This window comes from Martes martes, assembly GCF_963455335.1.
Source record: "Martes martes genome assembly, chromosome: 6".
Classification (NCBI taxonomy): Eukaryota; Metazoa; Chordata; class Mammalia; order Carnivora; family Mustelidae; genus Martes; species Martes martes.
In genome coordinates, this window is record NC_137893.1 from 58,014,455 (window position 1) to 58,037,873 (window position 23,419).

At 39.5% G+C, this 23,419-nt stretch overlaps 1 protein-coding gene across 2 annotated transcripts in view; it reads right to left on the bottom strand.

Moving 5' to 3' along the window:
• The window catches only part of UTRN (utrophin), a 498,673-nt gene that overhangs the window by 314,167 nt on the left and 161,087 nt on the right, over positions 1 to 23,419 (bottom strand). For both annotated transcript variants that reach the window (XM_080807218.1, XM_080807219.1), the window contains 6 exons: positions 13,048 to 13,161; positions 12,224 to 12,379; positions 8,349 to 8,519; positions 6,363 to 6,542; positions 1,829 to 1,963; positions 203 to 352 (listed from right to left, as the gene is read on the bottom strand). In XM_080807218.1, coding sequence (XP_080663344.1) covers positions 203 to 352; positions 1,829 to 1,963; positions 6,363 to 6,542; positions 8,349 to 8,519; positions 12,224 to 12,379; positions 13,048 to 13,161 — 906 coding nt within the window. The remainder of the gene's footprint in view (positions 1 to 202; positions 353 to 1,828; positions 1,964 to 6,362; positions 6,543 to 8,348; positions 8,520 to 12,223; positions 12,380 to 13,047; positions 13,162 to 23,419) is intronic.

The window sequence follows — 23,419 nt, forward strand, 5'->3', positions numbered from 1 at the left end:
AGGAATACTCTTAAAGACAGACTTTTTTATCATCAAAGTTCTACTTGTCCTCTAAGTGTTAGGTCTACTCTTCCCTACCTAGTATTTCAATGTCCTCAATACCCCTATTCATATTGGTTACCAACTCTTCCCGCTGGTAAACGTTCTTGCAGTCAGCTCTATACCATGACACCTATCAACACCTGTGTTCCCCAATTCTTACCAGGTGACTCAGGTCTTCATATCGACTATTAAAAGCCTCTAGTTTCTCACTGATTATATCATCAAGAATCCCTCCATCGATTAGAGTCTGGCCAAGTTCTCGAATCTGGGTGCGATTATCCGCTGGATGCCTCAAAACAGATTCCAGAGACTAGACGGGGAGAGGAGAAAAAATACGCATTGACGGAGGCAAAATATATCAAGGATCCTAAAAATGCCCACTTTTTTAAACAAGTAATTCCATTCTCTAGAATCTACCTAAAGAACAAGATCAGAAATGAGGTAGATGATTAATTTACAAAAATATCCATAAAATACTAATAAAAATCTAAAATTGAAAACTCAGTATGAATGATGATACATGTTACTAGACTTGCATAAAAGTAATTTCACTAAGTATTAATTACATAGGGAAGTGTTCATGGTATGCAAAGTTTAAAAGCAGAAAACAATACTGTAGAAGAAAAATTATGTTATTGACTACATTACTAAAAACAGGTACTCATTTTTCCACAACATACACAGAATGCTAGGCACTGTTTTATATACACACTTTTTATATACTTAAATCTAATCAGCCGGATGGGCCAAAAACTATTCCCATATTACAGATGGGAAAATTGAAGCTCACAGAGGTTAAGTACAAAAACATACAGTAAAAAGTGGAGCTACGATTCCAACTTTAAGACTCTAAAGGCTCTTTGTATCCATTACTATGATGTACTGCCTTCCGGTGTGGATAGAAAATAATAATAATTAGGAAGAAATACAGCAAAATGTTTAAAAGTGCTCATCTTGCTTTTTACTTCTCTCCCCTTTCCATGTTTCTGGAACGCACACGTGTAATTGTCATATTTGGAAGGTATGCTTTTAAAGTAAGCTTTTCAGACTTTCTCTTCTTCTCTCAACCTCTCGCCCTGGGATCTTACTTGGGAAGCGACATCTTTCCTCCCGCAGCCTCAGTCCGGCTTTGGACTCCGGGTCCCCCCTTGGACTCATTTCTGACCTTCAGTCCAGTCATCCACTCAGTTACCCCTGCGTCCCTTCCATTTTAAAAGCAAATGGACCCTCTTCCTCCTCTTTTATTGGAAGCAAATCTACTCTCTTCACATTTGAATCCACCGAAGAAACAGTTCTTAAGTTATCGTGTGCCACATGTCGTGCTGGTCACTTGGGAACAGCCTCCTGGAGCTCATGCATAGGCCTGGGGACAAGCTCCGAGGACAGGACCCAGCCGCCACTACTAACCACTCTACCCGGTCCCCAGCTCTTCGCGGGGAAGCTGTCTAATGAACAAAAATAACTTTAAGGAAGAAACAAGAGAGCCATCACCCTAACAACAGAAGGCAGAGTTTCATCCGGGGAAAGGTAAAAACCAGCTGGAAAATCACTAGGGTGCTCTGCTAAATGCACACATGCCTAAAACGTACTATCAAACCACTAACCCACCCCACGAGGCTAAGTTAGCGGGTCACCCATAATCTAAATACGTGGGATTGTATTAGCACTTCAGGCCACGGAAGTCCGAGGAAAACCAGAGAGAAAGCAAATGCGTGCATCAACACAAAGCACCATGCTCCTGCTCAGAGCGGTCACCTGCCTCACGGCAACCGGTAGAAGGCCCTACCTCCAGGGCTTCGTTGACAGCGTCCGCCTTCTCGGGCAGGGCCTCGGTGCTCTTCATGCGCTCCTCCAAAGTGCTCAGCCAGCTGGTCTCAAGATCCAAATAGTGAAGCAGCTCGATCCAGCAGGACCACACCTCCTAAAGTGGGCAAGAAGAAAGCTCAGCTACAGAAGAAGTCATTGGAGGGGCGCCTGGGTGGTTCAGTCGGGTAAGCACTGACTTCAGCTCGGGTCATGATCCCAGAGTCCTCGGATGGAGTCCTGCATGGGGCTCCTCGATGGGCAGGGAGCTGCTTCTCCCTCTGCCTGCTCTGCCCGCTGTTCCCCCTGCTTGTGCTCACTCTCTCTTCTCTCTCTTTGACAAATAAATAAACTCTTTAAAAAAAAATGTCATTGGAGATGTGATGTGTCTCCAGCACAACACATTCTCTCTAATTGATAAGAACGATGTCATTTAGATACGAGCGTATTTGAAAATTTAGAAACTGATGAAGTTGGAGCTTCAAGTAAGGGAAAAAATAAAATTCTTCAACAAGTCATATTAGACCAGTTGGGGGAGGCAGGGGAATAAAGAGGAATGAGTTGCCTCCCTCTGTGCACTAAAAAAAAAAAAAAAAAAAAAAAACAAAACAAAACAAAAAAAAGCCCCAAGGATCTGTTTAAATGCTAAAAATAAAGCTATATATAATGAGTAAAAGAAACCAGGAGGGAAACATTATTAGTTTTTGTTTTGTTTTGTTTTGTTTTAAACAGGAAGGTAAAAAGTACCCCTAACTGCAACACTTTTTAACAATCATCCAGGAAATTAGAATTCCCTGCGGTCTACCCATTTCAACTCAGAGCTCACTAATCTAACAATTTGCTGTATACTCCTTCCAATTTTTTCCTAAATTTCTAGGAATGTGTCTATATCTGAAGAGAGTCACATGCAAACAAATGGAGTCATACTATACACTCACTACATTAGTCCCAATCACTTATTCCCCATTCCTATGGGAGTTTTGGGGGGAAAGGGATAAATTTATCCTCCACTCCAGAAGCAAAATTAAGGGAGGAATTACCTCTTCCCATATGGGATGAGCCTATTTGATTGATCAATTTAGAAGAAAGAGTCCAGCACAGAGCCTCCTGGGATGACCCTCTTTCAGACCTACTGACGCAGAGAAGGCACATCCCAGTCCCCACAGGAGGTGTGTTTAGCAGGTCAGGGGGCAGCAAAATGTTCTATAAAAGGCCAGACAGTGAGTCTTTTAGGTTTCGTAGACCACATTCAGTCTCTGTCAGAGATTCTTTTTTTGTTTATTGTACATGTGTTTTGGTTTTTGAACCACCCTTTTAAAATAGACAAACCATTTTTAGTTCACAAGCCTACAGACACAGGCCACAAGCCAGATTTAATCCTTGGGCTATAAACCGCCAACCCCGGCTAAGACTAAAAGGGAAAAGAGGTGTCTAGTCCCTCCGATTTCTACACACAGAGAGCAGACCAGGATCTACCCAGCGGCGAGCAGAACCTTATCTCTGATGGGAAAAAAAGATTGAGTCCCAAAGGGGCATTCCCAAGAAACCAACTGGTCCCAGACCAAGCAACAGTCACGCCCCTGGACTGGGGCACTGACCGCCCGCACGTACCTGGCTGGATTCCAGAACTACTATTATTAGATTTCAGAGTCACCATTACCAGTGACTGTTACTTACCTTCTATTCCGGTCAACATTTTTACATGGGAGTGCCCACTGAGGTTTTCCTGTGCCCATCTCACCATTACGTTGTTGGGGGGGGGGGGGGGCAGATAACCTATTTTGTGTCCAGGTCACCAGATCTAGAGGTGCTGGTCCCACACTCCTGCACCTGAAAACTGCTTCAGGAGCCACATTTGCATCTGGACCTAAGGCAGGTCACAAGACACTGGGTTTCCAGCTCGAGGCTGCACTGACTATGACTTTGGGAGTCCCGAGGAGAGCCTAAGTACAGTTTGTGTGAGGGAGCAATGGAACGAAGTCACGGCCAGAAAGTGAACTTTGACAGAGTAATAACAACCACACATTTTTTGCCACTCCTGCCATTAAGTGGCAAAACTGTTTTCTCCTCCCCCAGGATGTGGGCTGGCCTGGGTAACCTGCTTAGAACGAAAGAATGCTATGGAGGTCATGTTCTACCAAACTGCAGGCCTAGCCTCTCAAGGGACTGGCAGCGTCTGTTCTCTCCCTCCTAAAAGCCCACTGCCCCGCTGACGAGAAGCCAGAAAACAGAGAGGCCAGGAGGAGAAAGACTTGCAAAGGAGAAGCCGTCACCAGTGCCCTCATTGAGCAACCTGAGCAAGCTCTCCCTACACCGCATGGAGCAGAAGAGCCACTCCACTGGGCCAGATCAGCCCACAGCAGCAGAAGAAACAAGAAATGGCTGTGTTTGTAAGACACTGTGTGTGGGGAGGTTTGCTACATAGCCACTGATAATGGAAGTGTAAGTGTATTTATTAAACACATAAAAACAGGGATGGGAAGAATGTATACCAACCCCTAGAAACTGACTACTTCAAAGGAGGGATTAGAGAGGGTACAGGCTGGAAAAGGAGGAAACATAGTCTGTAATGCTAATTTGTTTTTTTTTTTTTTAAAAAACAAGATCTGGAAAAATAAGGCAAAATAAGCTGGAGGATACATATATAGGTTATATGTAGGTTATACAGACTATATGGGTATTAACAGTATTATCTGTACTTCTCTAAAGTTTGAAATAGTTCATGATTTAAAAAAAATTTTTTTAAGGCATCTAGAAATAATTGAGGTAATAAACTTGGACTCTGCCAAAGAAAAGCATTCTTACTCTAATTTAAGAATTGGGACTATTTCTGCCCAAGATTCCTTAGTCATCTGGGGCATCATTTAAGAGCATTTCAGTTTTTAAACTTTTTTCCTCTTTTCATGTCCCCCTTTAAAGATATTAAGGCCTCATCTTTTCTCTTTTTTTTTTTTCTGGCATTCTTCCTTCTCTTCTCTCAAAGTAATTCTCTCAAATCAATTCTGAAGTAATTCTCAAAGCAATTCCAAATTCTCAACATACGTATTTCATTCCTCATCCTCAAATTGCCACCTCTGGGTCATAAACACAACTTGAAGAAATGACACAGAATACGTGGTGGTCTTTTGTTAGATTAGTATGACTTGGGACTTTGTTCATTATTTTAACATATTATGAGTTGTTGTTTTGGCTGTAAATAAATAGGAAAACAAAAACACGGGTCAAACTACAGTAAAATTCAAGTCCAGGATCATTCACTAGGACCCAAGATTAGGCATACATAGTATTATATATTATATTTACAAAATTTTAAATTTTAAATTCTCAATTGAGTAACCTCAGGCATTTTATGTTAGACAATACAGCTGACTCTGAACAAAATAGGTTTGAAATGCATGGATCCATTTACACATGGATTTTTTTTTTTTACAGCACAATAACATAAACATGTTTTCTCTTCCTTACTATTTTCTTAACATTTTAACTTACACTATTGTAAGAATACCATATATGATACATAAAACATGCAAAGTATGTGTTACTCGACCACTGATGTCATCAGTAAGGCTTCTGGCCAACAGAAGGCTGTTAATAGTTAAGTTCCGGGGAAGTCAAAAATTATAAACAGATATTCAGCTGGGTAAAATCAGGTGTGCTCAGTGCTCCTAACAACCCCCAGTCCCACACACTGTTCAAGGATCAACTGTACGTTAGCACTAAGGAATGAAGTTTCATTTGACTTACAGCCTTCTCATTAACCAGTCTGAATTACACATATTCATCTTAGCATAAAACAGACTCAGAACAAGCAAGTACTGAATGAATTTAAATATCACACCTGGGATTGTTTACCATTTTAGGATTTACCACAATACAATCATTTATTTTAGGTTGAACTGAATTTAAATTAAATTATTTATAAATTGAAATGCTTCTTAAATCTTTTCAGTGAGATGCAACAGAAATCACACCAATATCAAAACAAGCAAGCAAAAACGTATTTAAAAAAAAATAGTCAAAGAAGCATCCACATCTTCAACCAGTGGCCAGCAGGAAAAATGGTCTAGCAAAATGCCAGCACATTATACTTTCTTCTTTCTGTCAGGTGGCTCTCTAACTTCAGATACCAGTCATAACGAGAAATTTTTTTTACCCCTGTGTACTAAGCAGGCAAAACAAAACAAAGGGGAGGCTCACATTACATTGTTCTAGCATTAGAATTAGAACGGACTCTACAGATTATCTGAAATATGAAAATCTAGATTTCACATATAAAAAACGTCTAAAGATATGAAACCTCTGAAACAGCTTTCCTAAGAACCTTCTACTAATTGGCGGCAAATTTGTGTTTCCTATTTTTTATCCCAGTCCCCTTTTATCAACCTGTTATCCAAGAATGACTTTTTCTTTATGATCCCATACAGGAAAAGAAAATTCAAGTTTTTTCCAACATATGGAAATGGTCAGTACTTTACAGAGTTTGATCTCAGAAATACATCACTGATAAAACAACATACCTCTAGCGTGTGGCACTTTCCTCGAATTCGGTTACAGAGAAGTTGGTAATTCTCCAGCACAACATTCAGCTCAGATGTCAATTCCTGGCCACCAGAGGGCGCCTTTGCAGCTAGTAACATGATGTTGTCCTTGAGAATCTTCACTCTCACCTCCTTCTGCAACACGTCCTCTTTTGCCCTCTGTTCCAAGAAAGGATGAATTTGAAAACTGTCTCCCTTTCTCAGTAACCAATTTCTTTCTTTTTCAAAAAGATAACTAAACCAAAATTAAAATGCTGACATGATTCTAACTACCTAATTGGAACATTATTTAGGTAATCACCACGGAGAGTACTTTTGAAATAAGAATGCTGACTGTAACATTTACATTTCATAACAAGCAATGTGAGCCCCCAAGTCACCTTCAGTTACTGACATGAAGTATTTTCAAAGTCTGGGTCCATGAAAAGAATCTAAGTGAGGTATTTTCATTAAACACTGTAAGTCTGAGCATATTAAACTTTAATAAATAAATTCTCACCGCAGTAGAGGTATCATTTAAAAATAATGTAAACATACCTGTTTTTATCCTAAAACATAGGTGTGTCTATGCTTCTGATAATTAATAGCATTTCGAAGATGATGACGAAGTTATACTGGGAAGTCTAACCTAGTCCAGCTTCTTTCCTGACTCTCCCTCCACGCTAGGGATGAAGACTCACTTTCAGAAAAATCAACCTAAAACAGCTTTTCCTTTTCCCTTTCAGCTTTCCTTACTGCTTAATGGCTTTAAATTTCCCTCAGTTGTTAAAGTAATTAAGTATAGTGGTTTTAAAAATCATAATGGTTGTTTGAAACAACAAAAACAAACAGAATGTTGCCCAATCGAGGGTTTTAAACTTATTTCTCTAAGCTTTCATCCCCAGGGACTTTAAGAAACCACAAAACTACAATGCTTATAATATAAAGAGAATAAATTAAATGAAATGGTTCTTAACAGGGTAGGCTACCTTTAAAATACCTTATACTGAATATTTTAAAAGCTCTCAAAAAAAACTACACTAAAAGAAATGCTTCAGTGAAAATACTACATACAAATACCGGAAAAGTCCCTTACCGTATTTATTCTGATTCATATTCAATAAGACATTGATGAAATATAATCCCTTTTTAAACAGATATACAGGGATTTTTGCTTTAGTTATGTTTTTTAGGCAAGTTAAATTTGGCATAAAACAGTTACTATGTGGCTTAATCTTACTTTTTTTTTTTTTTTTTAAAAAGCCTTTAAGACACTATCTCCTTTGGTGTGAACACTGAAGGACACTTGAAGCAATGTTAGAAATTTGGGAATGATGCCCAGTTCTTTTACTGTACACAACAAGAAAGCATTCAAGACTATTGACACAGGAATGTAAATTTACAGGAAATACATCCTGTGGACCCAAATGATATTAAATCCCTTGACAATGTTCCTACCGTGACTCTTACCTGCTCAAACAAAATTTTGTTATTCACGTGTTTCCCATGAATTCACTGGAAGAATACCTTTGCTAAAATGAACATAAATCGCAACCAAATTGGGAAGCCGCCCTTGGTCCTAACAAAAGACAACGCTTTAAAACTTTTGGAAATAGATAGGGTTGATGGTTGCACAACACTGTCGATGTAATTGATAAAACTAAATTTTTGAGTCATTCCCTGTGGCTCCCTGAGGTTCTAATGGAAGAGAGAGTCTTCGGGGCTTTCATGGACGCAACTCATGAGCCATATGGAACACGTGGACTCTAGGCTTCCTTTTCCTAGTAAAATCATAGCAGCTATCCTTCCATATTTTTTTTTCCAGTTTGAAATCCAACTATGCAAGATTATATGTACATATCGTTCTTCACAGATGACAGATAGACAGATGGATAGATTCATTCACCAGCTGATTCGTTCATTCGGTCATTCATATTTAACGGAGAAGGGGAGCTCTCAAACCTGTTGCCACTGGCCCGGACTCACCTTCATCTCTTCCACTGCGCTCTCGAGTTCTTCTGGGGACTTGTACTCAAAATCCCTCTCCAGGTACTCTTCTTCTGCCTGGGTCATCCATTCCTGCATCTCTGCCAAGTCTTTCTTCAGGTTCACTGCTTTTTCCTGACTTTCAGACAATCTATTTTTTTGAATAGCAATCTGGAAAGGAACAGCCATTCACCCAGATAAACAAATGCTAAAACACTAAATGTCAAGTTCTAGTTTCTAATATCTAAGGACACAGGGGTAACTTTCCACCAAGAGCCTTGTTTTAACATTCAGATAAAATCCTTCATAGTTTGTGCCGATGTTGTGGAATATTAGCGACAATGAAAACAATCATTGTAACTGCGATGCTATACCACATTTTGGATAGTAATCTAATATGGAAATACCTATTATAGTTCTAAAAATGCGTAACTCTTGCCCCGCATCGGGCTCCTTGCTCAGTGGGGAGCCTGCTTCTCTCTCTGCCTCTGCCTGCCTCTCTGCCTGCTTGTGCTCTCTGTCTCTCTCTCTGTCAAATAAATAAATAAAAAATCTTAAAAAAAAAAATTAAAAAAAAAATGCATAACTCTTGACAGAGTAATCCCAAGTGAAGGAATCTAACCTACAGCGATAAAAACATATAATTTAAGGAAATTTACAGTAGCGTTATGGAAAAAAACCTGGAAGCAACCAGAATGTCCATTTTCTCCCATAAAACACTGCTGTACAAAATTCTGGTTTTGATCATCTACTATACTGTATCCTGCACACCGACACAAAAAAGTAACATCAGAAAATAGGTTTTGTCTGAATCTCATTCAATAACTTAGTTAAATATTTCAGATAATCACAACACTTGATATAAAAATACGTTCAGAGAGACCCTCCAACCACAAACGGACTTCAACTGTGAGAGGAGACAGCATCCCACAGAGAGCATCCAGCGCTCACTTCCTCCCACTCACAGGAAATCTCAGCGCAGTGATCCTGGAGTCAGGGCCTTGCTTGGCCACAAAGCTGACAGAGACCAAAGCCAGCACAGGAATAGGATGGCTCTTGTGAGAGAAACAGTGAATCCTTAGAGGCTTTCCTGTTCCCACCCTCCAAACAGGATCACAGACATAAAAATAGAAAGGGGTCAAACAGGAGCTCTGCTTTTCTGTCCCCATAAGGGGCTCCAGGAGCCAGCAGTCTACGCAGTCCCCAAGTCCTGTTGATCAGCACTCTAAGTGGGGTGGCTGTTTTTAAAAAATACATATACACAAATACAGATTCCTTGGGTTCCGCTTCCAGAAAATTCTCCTTACTAGCTTCTGGACACTAGTCAATTATATAATTCTCATAGATCCAGAGAGAAATAGACACGAATGAACTTTTTTTAAAAAGCTCCGAACTATAATTAATTACCCTGAGATTCTATATTTCTTATTTTTTGGTATTAAAATGTCCTTTGTTTCATGATACCAGGGATATAATAGATGAAACAGATTGTTTTCATTTGTTGATTGACTTTATATATCCATCCTTTCTTAGCAAAATAAAAATATGGCAATGTTATATTTGTCCAAAACTTCTTCAATCTGTATACTACTCAATGAAACACAAGAGTCTGGAATGGCTTTAGACAATGACTCACACAATCCATGGTTGCCTCCTCGATGAAGACACTTAAAAATTTCCCATACATTTACCCTCATGACGAATCAATGGTAATTAATAATTATTATATGTTGTCATATCTATACGTTTGTGTATACGTAGATAGATACATAGATCTAGATATCTATGTCTGTCTGTATCTATCTATCACTTTCTTCGGTCCTTGCTGGCACTTCCAAACTATTTTCTGTATTTACTTTCTCCCAATCGCAATAAATTCAAGCACAAACCATCAGATTATAGCACACTTAGAGAAATTTGAATTTGGCCGGAATAGATGATATTAAAAAGTTATTTTCTTAAGTGTGGCAATGGAACTGTGGTTTTGCAGAAGACTGTCTTTATTCATGACAGAAGTATTTTGTATTTAATACTCATGCTAAAGAACTTAGGGGTGAAGTGTCATGATAGCTTCAAACTCCTGTCAAAAGCACATTTTTAGGAAAAAAAATTGTGTGTGTGTTCGTGTGTGTGTGTGTGTGTAGAGAGTGACAGAGAGAGAGAAAGCAAATGTGGTAGAACATTATAACTGGCAAATTAAAGAATGGGTATGTGGCTGCTCCCTCTACCTTTATTTCAACCTTCCTTTAAGTCTGAACATATTCAAAATACAGAATTTGGATGAAAACAAAATAAAACATTCCAAGGATGGAAATTGTCAATTTTTCCTACATAAACATTAGCCAAAAAACATGGTATGAAGAGATGTGTACCATGGGAGGGCTGTCTGCAGAACAGTCCTGTATGTCCCGTCTTCTCCTCCCATTTTCTACCCCTCTTCACTCACGTCAGCTTTGTGTAACCTCACTGGCGAAGCACAAGCAATCAGAAGAGAACTACACTGCAGTCCTACTGTACCCAGAGTTGCCTTCCTTCAGTCACCACGGAGAAACTATCCAACAGCAATTCTTCCACAGAGAGAGCGGACCTCATCCCTCTCATGTATGACACACTTCATTCCAGAAACTATCTTCTAGCTAATTCTTCCGCCTTATTTTCTCCTTCTAAGCGAGGTCCTTCTTTTTGGCAAGCAAATATCCTCTAACACCTATTTCCAAAAATTACAAAAACAACTCTTCAGATACCCAGGTCCCTGCCCCCACCCCATTTCTCTGCTCCCTTAAATAGAGAAATTCCTTCCTCAAAGTCGGTTATACTTGTTGTCCCAACTGCTCACCTCCCATTTTCTTCTCAACATTCTCCAATGTGACTCTCTTCCCTGTCAAGCCACCAGACCCTTTTCTCAAGGTCATTTAAAGCCTCCATCTTGTCAGATCTAAAGCTCGACTTTCAGTTCCCCTTGGCCTCAGCAATCCTCAGTACAGCGTACCATGGAAAACTTTCCCCGTCTGGCCCTGGGGCCTCACAGCCTCCTGGTGTTTCTCTGCCAGCTGACCCTAACTCCTCAGCATCTTCGGACTTGCCCTTTCCTCCTTCCAGTAGTAAGTGCTGAAGAGCCCCATGGGTGTGCCTCATAATCTCACACTTAGCCTTTCCAGAGTGGAAATCATCGTTTCACCTGCTCTCACAAAAGCTTCTCGTTCCTTGAGTCTCCACCATTTCAGCAAACAGTACCACAATTCACAGAGCGGAAGCTCTCTCTGCACAAACCCTCAGCTTCCTTGACCATTCCCCTTTCAAGATGACACATCCAATCCATTACCAGACTCCTATCTCTATTTTCAAAATATAGACCAACCCTAACAGTCCTCGTGACCTCCACCACTATCTCTCCAGTCTGAAGGGCCAAGACAGCAATAACCTCTTAAATAATCTCTGTTTTCATTCTGGCTTTCCCACATGGTAACGTCACTTTCCTGCTCAAACCCCTCTGCTTTCTGTGTGAAACCATCCTTGAAATAAAATTTTAAAATTTTGTTTCAAAGGCCATATACAATTCATCCCACCTACATTCTGACTTCGGACCTTACCCACCTGCTAACTCCTCTCTTCATTCTCTTCCAGCTACACTGCCTTTCTAGTTCTTTGTTGAACACACCAAGCTCATTCCCACCAAGGAGCCAAACTGGCCAGTTATAGTGCCTTCCCTTAATTAAAATAAAACTCCATTTCTTTGCCCCAACCTACCACCCATGCTATAGCTGTTCTAGACCACTGGTTTTCAAACTGGATGGGCTATAAAATCAACTCAGACACTGAAAAAAGGGAACGGTCTGCCTCTTAAAAGCCACAGACAGCAGACCCGAAAAACGTACCTCCTTGCTAAGTTTCTCCAGTTGGGTTTGGTAGTCCGCTAGTTTTGTCTGCATCCAGGTTTTGATTCCAGCAACTGGACAGCTTCGAAGGTTAGCCTCTATTTCTCTCATGCCTTTCAGAGACGAGTCCATTGTTTCTATTTCATTAACAAAGGCCTAAATACAGAAACAAGCCCATATTGAGTTCATTCCTATATAAGTGGGTGCCATAACTATAATTGTCTCTGCTTGCATCCCTGAAGATATTATAAAAACAGACTGCTTGGGAGTCAGGACTTCTAACTACTTAAGAAATATTGTGCCTTGAGAAATTCATTTCACCTGGGCGCTTCATATAGCCATCTGCCAAATTAGATTGGAAATACTTGACTCTCGGCAGGGAATAGTGGTCTCCATTAATTTACAGAAGCCTAATGATTTCGCCAAATATAAATTGCATGCAGTCTTACCGGCAAATTTCACTTGTTAAGTACGTTTCTCTTTAAGTCTCACCATGTGGCATAATAAGAGCAATATACAGTTGGTGATTATGACCCTAAAATTATCATTGGAACATAAGATAGCAGCTCCTAATGAATTAAAATTGCTCTTGTTCTCTCTACGCAGAATTCTATAACCCTGGCCAAAAATGAAAATATAAATAACCGGTCATTCTTTTCATAACTTTAAGTAAAAAAAAAAAAAAAAAAAGGTTTATGATGAAAGATACTTTATCTCGGTTTATTGTCATGTCATAGTCACGCAATTTTAATAACAGCAAATAACAAAGAAGCAGAAGGAAATGTTCTTTGTTACAGCAGAGTTCCTAGATCAGCAGAACTCACACAGCACTCGTCCAGCTGACTCTGAAGCTCTTCCGCGTCTCCCTGGACAGCCGGCTCTTTCATTAAGAAGTCTTTCACGCCATCCACCCACTTCTCAATGACTCTCAAATCCACCTAAATCAAACGCAATAACAAACGGGGAAATTACTCAGTGACACTCAACCTAGTGCATCTCAAGGTCTATCGCTACTGCAAGAAAGGCGACGTTTCACAACTTTGATAGCATCGTTTCTATTTATTGTGTATCTTTTTTTTTAATCTTCCAAATTTGAAAATAATGATTTTCTTGATGATTGACTAAAATCCTTAAGAGATGACAGTTTGGTGATCATTCGAAAAATCTCGAAACACTCTCCAGGGAACCAAGCTACTTTGCTTAAACGTGCACAACATCAATGATTAAAAATTCAAATTACAGGAATATGCTTTGCTAGATGTAATCAGCTTAAAAAATCTTTTCTTCTCATATAATTTAGAACAAATTTTCTCTAAAAGTTAGCTACTCGAAGCAGGAATAAATTAATAGCATAGTGGAGGGGATAGAATAGATTGGTTGTTCTTAGTTCTGCTGTCAGACACCTTGTTACCTAAGAACCCAGGACAGTCCGCTGCTCAGCTTCATCCTTTCACCCCATATTTACTAGGAACCCACTGCAATCCTTACTACGTGTGGTGCTGCAGATCAAAAACAAGCGAGAAGGAAACATTTTGCAGAGAGAAGAAGAGACAGTAACATTGGAGCTGGGCCATTAATACAATGAGGTAGGTCCAACTTGATCTCCAGTATTAGAGCAAAGTAATGGTCATTTCTTCCCAAGATTTCCCATTCTGTCACTGGTCAGTTTTACTTGTTAGTTTCCCTGATATGGAGCTGAATTGGTTCGTTTATATCCTGTTGATTCTCTGCTTCTCGTTCAACCCTAAGAATGGAAGTACGCTTACAATCCTGCTCAAGATTTAAAGCAATCACTGTGTCCTCCCTTGGTCTCCTATTGTCTAAGCATTCCAAATTCCTTCTGGGATGTCTCTAAGACATGAAGTCCAGATATGGCACTCACCACACCCATCACCATGCTCACGAAACTACACCAATTTTTTTTTAACGTCCTTATAACATACTACCCAGAACCAACTATTCTTCTCCTTATAATGCTGGGATGAATGGTAACAATTGAACCTGCTATGTCACATATGGCTCTCATACTCATAAAATGCCATCGAACATCATTTAAGTTTTATTCTTCTTGTTGTAGGGTTGTTTTATGTTTCTTTCTTTAATTTGTTTGTTCATAGATCTATTGGTCACAATATTATTCATGGTTAGCCAGAATTTCAAAATCCCCATAACAAAATACCCATAACCTCAAAATTACATTTCCCTTATCTCATATTGCTTCAGTGACTTCTGGAATAAATTCAAGACTTGATATTTATAAATATGAAATCTTCCCTTGTTATGTTAACAATAGGTACCAATGTAATAATTAAAAGCCAATAAAATGATTTGAATTTTTAGTTTCACCACTTTTGTACCAGGTACTCCTCCCGGCTTTCTCTTATTTGCAAATCTGACAGTGGGATGTCCTTTTTCTATTGGAATTTTTTTGCTGTTGGGTTTTGAGGGTTTTTTCCTGGTGAAAAACAGGGCCAAAGACAGTGCCTACCTGAGCATTTCCCCATGAGGATGCATGTCATTCATTAATCAATAAAGTTTCAGCTTAGTTTTCAAAATATAGGAATCTATGTAACACTAGCATCTAACTGGCTTACCACCTCCTTTGCATAAGGTTGGAAGAGATTTCTCAAATACTTTACTGATGAAGTCAACAGTTGCTAAAAATGACTTTGGGAGCCATTATTTGAACCAAATGAGCATACATGAAAGGGGAGATTACAAATGTCTGTATCTAATAATCTAGTATCCCTCCTCCAAAAATAAATAAAGGAAAGCAGTAATTAAAGGAAATAAGTCTGGGCAAGGCTTCTTGGTGGAGTCTATGATGATTCCTAGCGACCACCACATTCTTGCCTAAGCACATACAAGATTTCTGGTTTGTCATTTATCTATAGCTCTGCCAGGGACTGACAAGAAGCTTACTTCAGGTCTTTAACTTCTAGAAAATAATGTTCCCCCCAAATTAGGATATTGACCCAACTCTATTTTTCTGGTAATTTCTCAAAAATTGCATAATGTGGCCTTGAGACCAAGGGTAAAATGCCCAGATTACTTGGGATGTAGATGTCGACATCTGCAGGCTCTAGGGTAGTTTTCCTGTCTAACTCCTCATTGAGGCACGAATGCTCCCTCAGTCATGACCATCGGATACTTCCCAATTTACAGGGTCCTTCTCTGATGAAGACAGGGAGCAAAAAGCACTTGTTCGGCCTTTCAGCCTCTCCTACTGACCCTGGGCATCCTGCACACACTTCCAAATGCAGCTTCAAAAACCCTTTCCATCACATTGTGAGCTTCCCTCAAGCATCCTTTCCCTTGTTCTTTAGCCTGCCTGTCACTATCCTCACAAGCTCATGCACTCTTCCACCTATGTATTATTTTAATTGGTGACGTATCTCTCCTGTGTTTGCTCCGTGTCCTAAGATCTACACGGCAAGACGTGCCCAGGACAGGGGGAGGAGGGGTACAGAAAGATAAAAAGTGGAAAAAGAGAGAAAGTACAAATGGATCTATCTCTAGGATTCAGGGAGGACTTTTTTAAATTGCCCATTGAACTTGCCACTTCCTGCACTGTTACTCTCCATTCTCAACTTTTTAAGAACTCAAAACATCATTACTGCTATATAACTGGGCCATCCATTAATGCCAGTTTTGAATTAAAAAATGGATGGTCTTCTGGGCCAAGGATTTTTGAAATTTATAGGGAAGCATTACATTCCATGGAGGTTTTCATCACAACCAGCCTTGACAGAAGCAAGCAGCCTCAGCCATCTGTCATTAGCACGTGAGAAACCAACCACCTTCCTTCCTCCCTCTCCCAGATACACACAGACCGTGTGAGCTCACACGAGTCACACACACCTGTTCCTTCTCTCTCTTACACTTCAACACGAGAAGGAAAGAAAAAAGAAGAAGAAAGCAACAGATACAGATGAGCCACGAAGACCAAGTCGTCATCCCAACAGTAACAAAAGGAATGGACAGGAATCTGACCATCTGTTTTCACTACTAAAGTCCTTCACGTAATCCTGGCCACTCTGAGTTCTAAGAGAAGCAGGGTGACCAGGAAAAGACAGACAAAAAGTGTGACTACCAAGCTCAGCACCTCACCAGCCACAAGGTCTTGAGAAAACAATTTCTCTTCTTTGAGCCTCAGCAGATCTTCTACGAAATAGGAATAATGACAGCTAGCTCACCTGGTTGTTCCAAAAAACAGAGATAAGGTTTGGACAAGCCTGGGACAGCGCAGGCGTGCAGTACATGCTAGCTATTACTACAAAGATCTACAAAAGCTTTAGTACCAAGACTGACCCATAAAGAGTTACCACTTCCAAGTTCAGGACAGACCAGCCAGGGAGACCACATGCTGGCATGAGTCAGCTGGATGTGTGTAACTATTGCCAGCATGAATCCTTATTCTATCCTATTGGTATTTAACTGAAAGAGCGACCAGATCCTCTGGATTCAGCTCAGCAGAAGGAAGCCCAGTAAAGGAGGGAAGACCAAAATTTAGAAATGCCTAGTGAAATCCCCACCCTGTGGCTACACCAGATGAGAAGGGTTAAGAGGTCAGTAAGTTCACTACTAGCGACCGCTTGTGTGCAGGCAAGTGTGGGGGGCAGAGGGCTCTGCTCCACCATCCAATACCTCCTCTTTCCCCAGAAAGAAAGTATTGTCTCAATCCACCTGTGGCAGGTGTTTCCTGTGCCTTAAGAAAGATACCCAAATTCTTCTCGCCATTAAGTCAATCACACAAGAAAGAAATTCCAAAGAAAGGACAAGAGCTCCCATGAGAAGTATTTCTCTGACCATTAAAAAAAACACTCAGCTTATACACTTCTGAGTTTCTAATGTCCAATGAGTATTTTTTTCTCCACCTCTATTCACTTACAGAATAAATACACACATGTACATTACACAGAATATATATATATATAACTATATAAAATATTATATACATAGGATTGGGTAATTTCTAATATGATCTCTTCTTTAGGGGACCTCAGCTCTTTTGAAACAATATGAAACATTTTAAAATACTAGTAAACTTCTATAATAAATATCTATCATTAATTCACATGCACAGAATAAACTGTAAGTCCTAACCTAGGACAACTGTTTCTCATTCTCACTCATACTCACAAATTCTGAAACAAATATAAAGTGACTATTACGGTATTTTGAAAACCAAAGTATCAAATATTCTAGTTTGGGAGGGCCAAAATTCTATGCTGACCATCACTGCTCAAAAGCACTGATTTGTACGTGTCTGAGACGGGTAACACCTGCTGCTGGGTCACGGAAAAGGAATGCAAGGTCATTAAAACAAGTCCTTTAACCTTAAAACACCCCGTCTCCCAGCCTGGCCCCTAAGCTAGGGATGGGGGAAATGGGAAGCTTGGTAACTCTGGATTTAAGACAATAAGATTCCAAAGTACACAACTACCTCCCAAGATTTTGTTGACAGCTAAATTCTTGGCATTTTATTTTGTTCCTTCCCCATCTTCTGGAATGTCCACAGCTTTTTAAGCAATTTCTAACCCAAGGCACAGGCAAGAAGAAGCATGAAGTCAGAACTAAAACAGTAATTTAAGGTACTGGGGTTTCTATTTTGTATGGTTTTATAATATTTGTGAACCTCAAAACACTCTTTAAAAAGTGTCCCTTCATTTAATAGGGAAGACCAGCAAGGACACTGCTACAACATCTATTATCTGAAACTAAGAAAAATTCTTAAATCTAAGGTTTAGAATGCACCTTTAGTAAAGTAAAATGCATTCAAAATGAGAAAGAAAAAAAAAAACTTATGAGATCATTATATCAATCATATGTTACCTAGAAAGAGTCAAATCAGCCATGTTGCAGATTACTCTTACTAGGTATTTACCATAGTGTTTTTACTCTGAAATTCTTCCCAGAGTCATTTCAAAGCTTGGTTCTGCCTGTCCCAGAGTTCTGGCATATCCCCTTCCATAGTCCGGGTCAGACCACATCCGACTGGTCAGCAACTGAAGGAAGGGATGTGACTACACAGAGTCCTTCCATTTATGAGAAGCAGGCATTCAGATTGCATAGATCCAACCTTAGTAGAGAAATGCGACTGGGTAAGATGACGGTAGGCACCTACAAAGCAGTGACATTCCCATCCACTTAACTTGCTGTTTCCCACACAGGGCTCCTGTCATCAATGAGCTCTGAGAGACCCACAGGTCTAGCCTTAGTAAAAGCTGGCCTGGGTTGAGGGTTTGTGAAGGTATAAACAGTGCACAGTAGAATCCAGAGGAAATAATTAGCTCTGGGCATGGTGCTGAGCAACACTGAACACTGTTTGCAGAACAAGTTTATTCTTAAACGCTGAGCTCAGAAGAGGAAGATGAGAATTCCTAGCAAGTAAGTGACATTTCCGGAGAAAAGCAATTGTCCAATGCAGTCTTTGGGATCTAGTACATTGTTTTCTCACCCGACTGGGCTCACGAAGGAGGGGTCAGGGGGGAGGGGCGCAATGCAGGAGGAGCTTCGGGGCAAGAAAGGGGCAGAAGCTAGCAAAAGATTGTGAGTGCACTCTGTATTGGCAAAGACAACCAGATCCTTTCCAGAAGTAGAACTCTGGCACCACGGTGGGGGGAGAGGCATTCGGGAGGGAAGAGATTGGAAGCAGGAGCCAGCTTTGAAGGACAGTGGGATTGCCGGGACAAGGGACTCTCCTGGAGTCTGAACACAGCAGGGAGAGGCTGCAGGAGTGTCCGAAGAAGCAGGAGCAGCTATAACATAAGACAGAGTTTCGTGTGGGCGTTGGGGATGGTTTCACAATTCTACAGTTACACCACATCACAGAAGATCTTGCGGGGGGGCTGGGGTGAGGGGACAATATAAACAACTCAAAATACCTGTAGCCCCCAAGTGCAAAGATATCATTCCTGGTGATAAGAGATATATAACCAGCCTCCAGAAGTTCATAATATTTAATCCCCATAATTAATAAGAAAATCAAGTAAAATCAATACTGAAAAAATTAATGTTCATGCATTTTTAAATGTTTTGCTGCCTGGGAGATGTGGGAGGATTTTCTGTGAAGCAGTTTTTAAGGTACCAATTAACATTTTAATTCTTAAGTACAGGAACTGAGGTCATTACTTTGGCATGGGATGGATAAAAAAAGAACTTAAGAATGCATATGAGCATGACACCAAATAAGAATACAGAGGCCAACTTGCTACCTGTACAGAGAAACCTGCTGTGCAGACAAAGGAAATGTAGGCAGCTGAAAAAAACACGATTTGCCAACAAGTAACAGAAAACTACACTAAACTAAAACTGGCACACAAACAAATAACATGACCCTTTTACAAGTACCGTAGGATGGTAGGAAAAAAGTAAGCACATAGCTATGAAATACTTTCGAATGCCGTGCCAACAAAAGGCACCATCGTTCTCTTTGGTGTGGGATTCACCCTCCAAGCTCATGCATTTGTGTATTATCTATTTAATTGTCCCTCACGGAGCTCCAACATCATTTGTTTCTATTAGGGTGAAAAAAATGATTAGAATTGTAACATTCATGAGCTTTTCTATTTCACTTGGAATATGTTAACCTCCAGTAAAGACCCTTTTTCCTTTCTAGTGATTCAACAATTGTATACATTACCCCATGTGCATCACAAGTGCATTCCTTAATCCCATCACCTATTCACCCCCATGCCCCCAACCCTCTGGTAGCCATCAGTTGGAGCCCTATAACTGGTTTGTCTTTTTCCCTTTGCTCATTTGTTTTTCCCCTAAACTCCACATGAGTGAAATCATATGGTATTTGTCTTTCTCTAAGTTATTTTGCTTAGCATTATACTCCCTAGTTCCATCCATGTCATTGCAAATGGCTAGATTTCATTCCTTTTATGGCTGAGTAATACTCCACTGTGTGATAAGTGTTCTTTTTTTCTCTACATCCTCTCCAACACCTGTTGTTTCCTGTGTCCTTGAGTTTAGCCATTCTAACAGGTGTGAGGTGAGATCTCATTCTAGTTTTGATCAGGATTTCCCTGATGGCAAGTGATGTTGAGCATCTTTTGACATGTCTTTGGCCATCTGCTCATCTTCTTTGGAGAAATGTCTGTTCATGTCTTCTGCCCATTTCTAATGGGATTATTCATTTTTTGGGTGTTGAGTATTATAAGTTCTTTCTGTATTTTGTATACTAACGCTTCATCAGATATGTCATTGGCAAATACCTTTTCCCATTCCATGGGTTGTCTTTTCATCTTGTTGATTGTTTCCTTCACTGAGAAGCAGCTCTTTAATCCATTTAGAATTTATTTTCATGCATGGTGTAAGAAAGTGGTCCAGTTTCTTTCTTTTGCACGTTGCTGTCCAGTTTTCCCAGCACCATTTGTTGAAGAGATGGTCTTCTTCCCACTGGAGTCTTTCCTGCCTTCTCAAAGATTAATTGACCATATAATTGCAAGTTTATTTCTGGGTTTTCTACTCTGTGCCATTGATCTATGTGTCTATTTTTGTGCCAGTACCATACTGTTTTGATTACTACAGCGTTGTAATATAATTTGAAGTCCAGAATTGTGATGCCTCAGCTTTGCTTTTCTTTTTCAAGATTGCTTTGGCTATTCTGGGTCTTTTGTGATTCCATACAAGTTTTAGAATTATTGGTTCTACTCAGGTGAAAACTGCTATTGGTATTTTTTTTTTTTTTTTTTTTTTTTTTTTTTAAAGATTTTATTTATTTATTTGTCAGAGAGAGAAAGAGCGAGAGAGCACAGGGAGACAGAGTGGCAGGCAGAGTCAGAGGGAGAAGCAGGCTCCCTGCCGAGCAAGGAGCCCGATGCGGGACTCGATCCCAGGACGCTGGGATCATGACCTGAGCCGAAGGCAGCTGCTTAACCAACTGAGCCACCCAGGCGTCCCCTGCTATTGGTATTTTGATAGGGACTACATTAAATGTGTAGATTGCTTTGGGCAGTATACACATTTTGATAATGCTTATTCTTCCAATCCATGAGTCCATGAGCCTAGGATGTCTTTCCATTTTTTTTTTTTTTTTTTTTTTTGTGCCCTCTTGGGACCCACTGTTAATATTAGCTGCCTTCAGGAAAGGAAATGGTATTGAGGGGGAAAGGGAATTCTAAATGTTCACTCTAATACTTCTCTATTACTCAATTTCTTCACAATGAGCACTCTTTATGTACTACTTACGCAATTAAAAGTACATTTTAAAAATAAGCAAGCCAACCATTGTTTTCCTAAGAAACATCATCATAAACTAGCAGTGAATCAAAAACCTACTGTGCCACAAGCCTTAAAGACAAATAGAACCTAAATGGCTAAAAAACTGTACATCAGGTCATCGAAAAGGGAGAATAAATGCTAACCTACAAATGAGTATTTATTTGTAAATAGCTTTGAGTGAAAAACTAAGGTTTCCTAAGTGAATTTTAAGTAGTTAAGTAACAAACAATGCCTTCAAAACAAAGCAAATAAAGGAATAAAAGCTTTCTTCAGAATAAAAAAATACATATTTCAATAAAGTTGCACAGTTAGGAAATACACATACTGTCAACAATCTTGCAGTTAAACACAAAAAATAAAGAAAGAAAAGCTAGACATTACAAATCTGCTATGGTGATAATAAAAAAATTTAAATATCTGGGGTATTTATTATGGAATGAATTTGGCACACATACCAACGAGCCACTCTAACTGCCTGGATCTGCTACATTAGTAACAACAACCCACCAAAGCCTAAGGCTGGATTACTATAACCACAGGACTCTCTTTTGTGTTTTGGAATTTTATTTATTCTCTTTAAATTCCATATTAAAATATTAGCACACATTTAGCTAACCCTAAAACACACTTCTGAAAGTCAAAAGAAGATTAACCTTTGGGTTAATCTTCACCTGCAAATTTCCCTAACTACATCTCAGAGTTAAATATGAAAACAAAGCCACGCTCTTTTGAAAAAATGAGAAATCTTTAATCCAGCATTGCTCAACCTTCACACTATTGACATTAAGGGCCAGAAAATTCTTTTGTTGTGGGGGATGTCTTATGCATTAGCTGTAACCTTGGCCTCTACCCACTGGAAGCAAATACCACACCCCCTCCCATCCACAGTTATGACAACCAAAAAAACTTCTCCAAACACTAACAAATGTCCTGGGGCGGGGACAAAATCGTCCCCGGTTGAGAGCCACAGATAACACAATGCTTGGACCATAACCACAAATTTTACAATCATGAATAAGGGTAATTCTGGTTTTTAAAATTGGGAAGAACTCTAGCTGAAAACATAGAAGGGGATGTGAATCCACTCACAAAGGTAAATGATTCAAAAACACTAAGCTACATATAACACACCTCTCTTCTAAATTAATGCTTTATTCTAAGATCTCAGTTTTGGTATAGAACTGTAGTTTGCACTTAGAAAAACCAAATTTCTCCCACTACCAACACACACACACACACACACACACACACACACACACACACAGAAACCTCACCATCTTTTTTCTCCTGGCCATTCACTGGAGCTATCCACTGGGGCACAGAGCTTCCCTCCAAGGTCATTGGTCACCACACTCCTCTCATCTTTCTGGATATGTTCACACTGATCTGTATGGTCTACCCATCCCTCTTCGACCATAAGTTCCCTGGTTTTGATTTTTGAAACAGGATTTTCATGAATTTTGTCTTCATTTTCAATCTTTTCATTTTTTTTAATATCCTTTATAGAAATTCTCACATATAGATGAAATACATGTATTTTATAAATATATAAATAGTCTCCTATATATACTTTCTTATAATCTAAATCCAAATATATATATATATTTGCTTCCATGCTGTACATGGTTCTTTTTTTTACTTTTAAAAAGAAAACCCAGAAAGATGCATCAGATCTGTATACGTGAGAGTACACGAACAGGGTGGCCAGTTTTGCTTTATGACCTTATGAAAGAAAATCTGTGACCCTACACACACACACACACACACACACACACACACACACACACGTGTGTGTGTGTATCCCAAACCAGCAACGGACTTTGTTTATATTGCAAATAGATATTATTTTTTCTTTAAAAAAAATATATATGTAAATGTTGGATATATATTTTATATACATATGTGTGTATATATATATATATCTAGATTTAAATCTTCTATTTCTAATTTCATTTCGTTCAT